At 34.4% G+C, this 8,654-nt stretch overlaps 1 protein-coding gene across 1 annotated transcript; it reads right to left on the bottom strand.

Moving 5' to 3' along the window:
* Nucleotides 1-560: 560 nt before the first annotated feature.
* Nucleotides 561-3,100, bottom strand: LOC147285283 (Pentatricopeptide repeat (PPR-like) superfamily protein). Its single transcript, XM_086245896.1, has one exon. The coding sequence runs from the start codon at nt 2,692-2,694 to the stop codon at nt 856-858; it is 1,839 nt and encodes a 612-aa protein (XP_086102022.1). The 5' UTR covers nt 2,695-3,100; the 3' UTR covers nt 561-855.
* Nucleotides 3,101-8,654: the final 5,554 nt, after the last annotated feature.

The following is an 8,654-nucleotide window of genomic DNA, read 5'->3' as shown; positions in this document are numbered from 1 at the left end:
TGACCAATTTGAGCAACATGGAATAGGGTCTATATAACACAAGCTGACAAAATTCTTGTTTTCCATCAGTTATACAAGTTTTATGGCGCCAAAAAAAAAACCATACATAAAACTGAGTAAAGCATTCAAAATAACTAAATGGGGGAGAAGTTGCAGTAATGAGCCTCCATCTAGTGAGTAATCTTTCACTTTCTAAAAAATTACATGCATAGCATCTGTGACTTAGTTACAGATATGATTTGTGCAAGGACATGCATAGCATCAGTTTAATATAAACAGAAGAAAAAGGCATACATTTCTTGTGTATTAAATAATCCAATGCCATGGGTTTCTTTTTCTTTTTGGGGGGCCTCATCAAATGCCGTGGTTATAATCTTCAATTTAGCATGCCTCAAGCTAAAGCAATCAAACACTCTGACTTTAACTGGGAAAAAACTATAACAAAAAGAATCACAATACTATGGAAACAATGATGTAAGTCAGTAACAACCATATTTGAATGAGTCTTGAATCTGTGCAGCATTAGGCAAAAATATCACATCTATTGCAAGCTAACATAATGAGGAAAACTTGAATAAATATATATAACTGAGATAGTGAACACTACTGAAGAGACAACCAAATATTCATCAGAAGTACAAAGAATCAGATCAAACAAAGTGGGGACAAGGTTACATGGTTTATCTAACAAAATTGATTTTGGATTTCACTCCTCGTGACAAAGAAAATGAGTACAAAAGATAAACATAGTTTGGACTCTAGGAAACCATTATCATTTGAAATGAGGCTGACAAATCCAAAGGCACAAGTTAACAATGACCTGCCATCCAAGAGCAAAACATGAACTGCATAAGGCTACATCTTCACTGCCACCTGTTCAGCAGAACTTCTCTTCACAACCCCTCTACAGCACAACTCATTCAATAACTCCAAAGCCTCTTTTGCTAAGCCTTCATAAGCTATGCCTTCAATGAGAATGGTATATGTTGCTTCAGTGGGTTTACATCCTTTCGATACCATATAAGCCAGGAAATCAATTGCACGACCAGTTTTCTTAGCCTTGCAAAGCCCCAACATGATGGAGTTAAAAGTGATAGCATTGGGCTTGATACCCAAGCCTTCCAAATCATGGACAAACTTAATTGCTTCATCAACCTTTCCTTCTCTACTAAGCCCTCCAACAAGCGAAGAGTAAGTAATTATATCAGGCTTTAGACCCTTTTGGCGCATCTCATTCAAAAGTTCTAAGGCACATTCTGTTTTCCCCACCTTTGAGAGCCCATCAATCACTGTATTGTATGTGATTAGAACAGGAGAGCAACCCTTGCTACTTAATTGATTAAGTATCTCAACTGCAACATCAACCTTTCCATCTTTGCATAAGGCTGTGAGCAATGTATTGTAGGTCACAATGTCGGGGTAACAGCCCCTAGAAACCATTATATCTAAATACTCAATAGCCCTATCCATCTTTTTCTCCTTACAAAAGCCATGAAGCAATGGGTTGTAACTCAAGGAATTTGGAGTACAACCATGCTTAGACATCTTTTCCAAAATGTCAATTGCTCGACCCAACAAACCCTTCCGGCACAAGAAGTTAATCAAAATATTGAAAGTAACAACACTAGGAGAACAGCCTTTGCGAACCATTTCAGTTAAGAGTCTCTCAGCATCCATCCACCTCCCTGTGCTACACATGCTACGCAAAATAATATTATGGGTAATGACATTTGGTTGGCAATCAGATGATGGCATGTCATTCAAGAATTGGATTGCTTCATCCAACCTCCCTTCCTTGCAAATCCCATTGATAAGAACATTATAAGTGACCACATCAGGCTTGCATCCCTTGTTCCTCATCTCATCCAAAAGCTTCATCGCCTGCTCAACCCCACTTTCCTTACAAGTTGCTTCAATCAGTATGGTATATGTAATCACATCTGGATAACACTCCCTTTGCAACTGCCAATCAAGAACTTCCATCGCTTGCTTCAATTTCCCACTATCACACAAAGTACGCAAAATTGTATTATACGTAACAACATCTGGAGAAACACTCATCCTGTCCAAAACCCTTAAAGCATTGTCAATCTCACCAGCCCTGCAGTAGCCACTAATCAAAACGTTGTAAGTTATAACATCAGGGACAGCCCCAGACTCTTCTAGAATGTTCATAATCCGTGTCGCCTTCCTTGTCTTTCCATTTTTACAAAACCCACGGATTAAACTCGTACACGCAATAATATCTGGAATATCACCACGATAAACCATGTTCTCAAGAAACTTAAATCCCTCTTCTAATTCCCCATTTCTAACCAGTCTACGGAGTTGATTATTACTCTCAAATTCCTCAAAACCAACAGAGGAATCCATGCCATTCAAACCCCCATGTGGAGTCTTCTCAACATTCTGCAACCTACCATTGGAACTAGGCATTTCGACCTTCGAAACAGCAAGAACATGCGTTCGTCTATGTTTCTGGTAGCCATCGTGTATTCTACACTGAATGATATCAGATAGAACAAGAAACTGCGCTTTGCATCCCACAAAGACCCTCCCAGAACTGGGTGTGGGACCATCCTTATCACCAATCCTACCTCCAAAAACACCAATCTTTCTTCTCCCCTCCCTACGAACTCTGTGAAATGAGCAAAACCCATCAGGGGTTTGCTTTACGGGTGATATCAAATCCATAACTTCACCTACTGTACTTGTGTATAGCAACCACAGCCCAGTACTCAAAATCCCATGCTGAAACGAAAATATACCAAAGAGACTAAAAACAAAAACAGATATTGCAGAGTTGTTTTGGGTTTCTAGGAGGGCTTAGTTTTTAACAGACAGAAAAGTACATAGAGCTGAAGAGATAAAGCTGCAGATAGAGAGAGCAAGCTTACCCTTGTGTTTCCTTCTTTAAAATTGAATAAACAATGTGAACAGAAGAGAACACAGGCTTGAATAAGACTGAAGAGGCGGTGGTGAGTGGTGGGTGACAGTGTGCCGCCGTTGGCTTATCCGTTTTCTTGTATTTTTCTGGCTTCTGCAAAATGCAGAGGGTAATGGGTATAGTTGGAGTTGACAATACGAGGCAAATGAGGAGTGGGTTGCTGATTACAGGGTTCGTCAAAGACAGGCCGAAGCCTGCTGATAATATTTCACATACCCCAAACATATATGGGCCATATGGCTCGGCCCAAACGGAAGGTTGCATCATTGCAACTTGCAATTTAATGCTACTTTTTAAGTTTGTAATCATAATTTTAGCGGACAACACTAATTTAAGTTTAATAGTACATCACTACATCCCAAGCCCTTCCAAATCACTATGGCCGACTGTCGTCTTTGTTCGACTTGTAGGTCGTGAATTCCAATGTGTTATCTAAAAGAAGAATAAAATGATACTGATTCAACGTTGAAATCAAATTGATCTGAAACTACGTAGTTGAAGGTAGTATTATAAAATTTGTATAATTTGACCTTTTGAATATATATGAGATGAAAGATGAGGGAGAGAAAATGGTGAGTATTAATTCATACGGGCCGATATCCCATCACTCATATGTAAATAAAAGCCCAATAAAACATTTTAATTTAATTTCCAATGTTCTTAATACAAATTAACTTGCAGAAGAAGAGAAAGAGACATGGAGAAGGACATTAATCATCCCTTTATTTCTTGGGCGCCAAACGCAAATAAGAAATTCAATGCTTTGTTTTCCGACAGCAGTCAGGGTAACGAGGGCATGGGCACATCCAATCTGGTAGCAACATTTCACCACCCATGACAGAGGGCATGGCTACCAACATCATGATCAGCAGGACTGCCAGCACCAGCTTCGGAGCCACCTGACAAACATTCCCCATTCTTCTCTTCAAAAAGCCCAAATTAAACTGAAAAAGGCTATTCAATTTCAAAAGATGGTGTTCTAGTACATATGCATCTTCTAATCTTCCCTATTTATATAGGAATTGACTCAACCAAGGGGAGGATGAATGTGTGAACTCTTTTTTCTGGTCAAAATGAATGTGTGAATTGGGTATTCAATATTCCTAAATTTCATTCCATTTTGTCATTCCATCTCTAGTAAGTCAGTATAAACGATGATATTGTCTCCCAATATGCCACTTTTGTTTGTGGATATCTCTTACTTCGCAGTTTCATACTTTGAATGCTTTATGTATATTGAGATTCAATTGTCCGTTACCTAGTTATCTCGATCAAGATTGTTTTCAATTTCCCAAAACAAAAAAGAAAACTTTTTATGGTAAGAATTATTTGTTTACTATCTAAGTAATATTGGTTTAATGATATTTATATTTTATAATAGGTAAGCAGATAAAACAAGAAATAAACATAATACACATTTAAAATGAAATATGTAAAATTAAAGTATCTGGATCAAATGCAGCTTTGGATACGTGACCTTGCAAAATTGTTACATATATATTTGACAATTTTGAAGGGAATCAAATGTAGAAAGGAAAATAGTAATCAAGACAAAATGAAATAAGAAAGAAAGGATTAAAGAATTCATTAATTTCCCTTAATTAAATGTTTTAAATAGAAAGGAGAAGGAAAAACAATCTCAACGATAGGGTCGATCGAATTTTAGTCCATTCATTATATTTTATATCTATATAATAAAATAAAATGATTTTTAAATTATTTTCGGGTCTGAATGGTTGAGATCGTTTTAGTTTAAATCTAATAGTCGGTTATCTATTTCTTAAATTTACTTTTTCGCCCATGAGAATTGGTTTGCAGCCTCTCTCTTATAAATTAATTTTTTCTTAATTAATTGTCGTCTCTATCCTTAATTAATTTTTTATTATCTATTAAATTGATTATGTTTATCAAAATATTAATATTTGCGCAATAGAAAAAGCCTATCGCGAATACAGAGAGGCTAATATTGAATAAAGAATAAAATGCATGCCGAAAAATTTTACAATACGACCAATAATATTAAGGATTTTAAATTTTTATTTTAAATTTAAATATTAAATAATATATTATTATACATATTAATATTTTACTTATTGTAAAATAAATAAGTCTTAAAATGAATTAAATATTGCCACATGTGTTGATATCATTATTTTTAGTGGTTTATCGTTTAACAGTAAAATTTGGATTTGCAAATTAGATTTGAACACGTCGGTGTCACTTGTAAATTATGTCGGTGTCACTTGTAAATTATGTCGGTGTCATTTGTAAATTATGAACATAGATAAACTCATAGATGCTTTGGCTGCAACCACGAGAAGGAACTTTGAAGATGTGAAATTTGAACACTAACTCTTATAGTCTTTTTAGTTCTTTCTCCATCCCCAATAAGTTGTTACCCAATAGTGTAGTTGATATTGGTCAGGGACTCAGGGTCCAGTGAAAGAGAGTAGTATTATTAATAATTGATAAGCAACCCTGATATAAGATTACGAGTTGCTGCACCTCAAATATCTTTGTCCTTTCAAAAATCGATTGTCCTTTCACAATACTTTAGTATGACGTGTGCAATAAGTACAAGATCGACACGTGTCATTGACAGGTGCATGGGTCTGTTGTACCTTTTATGCGTTTGTTTAGAACTTCCGCTTCTTGATGCTTCTAAAAATCCAATATAAAAATAGAGCCTATGACACTAGAGACTTGAGAGAAGTGAGATCTCAATGCGATGTTTGAGCATTGGTACGTGCCCGCTTCCTATTGGTCCACGCTAGTGAACCTAATTTTTACGTGGTTGTAGATGATTTTGGCAGATTTCAGTATAGACTCAACACGTGTCCCGAGTCTCGAGACTAGAAGACTTCCTAGGCGTGGTTGGCTAAGCTTGCCTGGAGGAGGCCCTAGACCCATCAACCAAGTGGTTTTTCAAACGATCATAGCTCGCCAAGCCGGGTCGGAGCTAAGATTGAGAGTTTGATACAATCATACAATTACGGAATGTTTTATTTTTTAAATGTACTTTCCTTTTCAACATTTTTTATTTTTTATTTTTCTTATTTTGGTCTTATAATCGAAGTTATTTATTTGAGTAAATTACAGATTTAGTCTACTTATTTTATATTTAATTTAATTTTGGTCTACAATCTTTTTTAAGTTCAATTTTGGTCCACTTATTTTATACTTAGTTCAATTTTGGTCTACGATTTTTTTTAAATTATGATTTTAAATTATTTTGATTGTGTTTTCTTCAATTATAATTGAAGTATAAGTTATATTTTATCATTTCTTAGTATAGAAACCAATTTGGAGTATTAGAATTAAAGATAATTGAAGTTTGGTGAAGTTTAAAAAATCTGAAAATTTTCTACAAAAAATTGGTAGTTTCAGGTACCCTACTTTAGAGACATTTATCTTAAGTTTTAAAACTCCGATTTGAATGATGTTTATATGGTTGTAAAAAGAAAATGCATAACTTTAAAACAAATATATGTTTGTTGAATTTGATTGAAATTTAATAGGGTAAAAGGCTGGACAAATTTGAGAAAACAAATCTAAACCTTTATTTAACAAGTGAAACAATTAGTGGACCAAAACAGAACTTAAAAAGATCATAAACCAAAATTGAACTATATATAAAATAAGTAGACCAAATCTGTAATTTTCTCTTATTTATTTTTATATTAATATTTAAAAAATAATTTATGTAAAAATGTAATTAAATAAAAAATTATTTACTTATGTAACTGTTATCAAGTAAATATTTAGTTTTGTTAATAATTAGACTCAATATTTGTTTATTTAATAACACTTAAAACTAAAAATTTTTTAATTTAGTTAATTTTTTATAAAGATAATCTTTAAAGGGTGATCGAAAAAATAAAAAATTTTTATTATGAGAATACATTGTAAAATGAAAATATTATGAGAGAAATTCATAAGAGAAGGTAAATTGAAGGCTGATACGGTTGTCTCACTTAACGACCCTCAAATCCGACCTATCTCAGCAATAGGCCATTTTCGCTATATTGTTACGTCAATTCCTACATAAGCAGAAGAGTTAAAAAAAAAAAAGTTAAAGGCTGGTGAAGCTGACTAAGTAGAATAGTCAATATAATAGTGGAATGCTATTTCATTCTCCTTCGTGCCTTCTACTTTGTACATTTTCTTTTTCTTTCTTGAGCATTTTGTTAAAATCGTTCATTTTTAAATTGTTATCTAAAAATTATTTATGCAAACTGTTGATGCCACAATTGGTAATCAACATCACATGTAAATAATTGTGGGCGTAAATTAATATACCGAACGATATATAGTGTATGTTGCTTTGTATTCAATGTTTACATTGTATGTAGAAAGAGTTTGGCTCATGCAAAGAGCCTTTTATGTGAAAATAAGAGAAGTCCCTTCTACTTTGGTGAAGGTTCCTATTTATAGGCAGGAAATCCTACAAATGTGTGGTTGTGGTGCCTCTCCAAGACATTGGTTGTGGTTCTTCCAACCTAATGTTTATCTTGGAAGATTTGTAGGAGATGAAGATTTACCATGACCCACGTGTGGCTTGCTCGGCCCGACCAAGGATGAGACGACCATATTGGGTCGATAGGTCGGGTTGGTCATGGTTGAGCACACAATACAAGTTTGTTAAGCTGTTTGAGCAATATTTGTGCCATGTCATGGTGAGGTGACCACGTAGCAAAATTTGATTGGTTATTTTAGTGGAGCTAAAAATTTCACAAGAAAAACAATTAAACAAATTCAAATATTGTTTAGTCATCTAACTGCTATCAAATAAATATATAACAAAATAATTTTTAATTTGATTAATCTTTTATATAAATGATTAAGTAATTAACAAAATAGACAGTTTCGATCGTAAAATTACACTGTAAATTCAACATGATAAGAAAGTGTACAAAAAAATATGGCTTATTCAAGTAAATACCATTTTGAAACTAACTTTCATTTTCACTTTGCTTCCTTAAAGTTAAATTTTCTCATTTTGCCCCTCAATTTTTATAAATCACTCATATACTCTATCTATGAGTTTGTTAAAAAATCTGTCGTGGCACTTATGTGAATGAGCATTTTGGTAATTTGCTGGCGGATGAAGGTGAGTGAGACTGAAACCATGTCAAATAGGCATCACGTCAGATTTTTTAACAAAGTTATTGATAGATTTGACGAAATTTGTCTTATGAGAGTAATTTGTAAAAATTGAGAGAAAAGTAGGAAGATTTAACTTCAAAGGAACAAAATGAGAATAAAAATTAATTTTAAACAACATTTACACGAATGAGCAAAAAAATATATAAGAGAACTATCATTTCTCAATAGAATATTGCTGCTTGTTTTGGTGAGGCAGCAGCCACTAGCCTGGAATACACGCCTCCGGTTTTAAAAAGAGAGTTGGGAGAATCCGCAAGGCCTAGATGTTTTTTTTCTTATTTTTCTAATATAAAGAATTAACAAATGAGCGATTGATTACGTGTTAGATCAAGTGGGGGCATCAAAGTCTCCCACTGCCCCCACCAACAGTCTCTCCCCCACATAATTTCCATTATTTAATTAATTTCCTTCTCAGATATTTTCATGTCCTCTCTCTGTCTCTCGCTCGCTCGCTCGATCAGCTATTCAGCTCCCTCAGCTTCTTCCTCGTCAGGTACACACAGTCGACCTTGTCTCCCCCTGCGAAGCCGATCCCCTATTC

Source organism: Dryas octopetala, chromosome 5 (genome assembly GCF_963921425.1).
Source record: "Dryas octopetala chromosome 5, drDryOcto1.1, whole genome shotgun sequence".
Lineage (NCBI taxonomy): Eukaryota > Viridiplantae > Streptophyta > Magnoliopsida > Rosales > Rosaceae > Dryas > Dryas octopetala.
The sequence above is the reverse complement of the archived record's forward strand: the minus strand, read 5'-3'. Positions and strand labels throughout refer to the sequence as shown.

Excerpts from the sequence above, each read along its gene's own strand:
- LOC147285283 (XM_086245896.1), bottom strand. The coding sequence starts at position 2,694 with ATGGATTTGATATCACCCGTAAAGCAAACCCCTGATGGGTTTTGCTCA.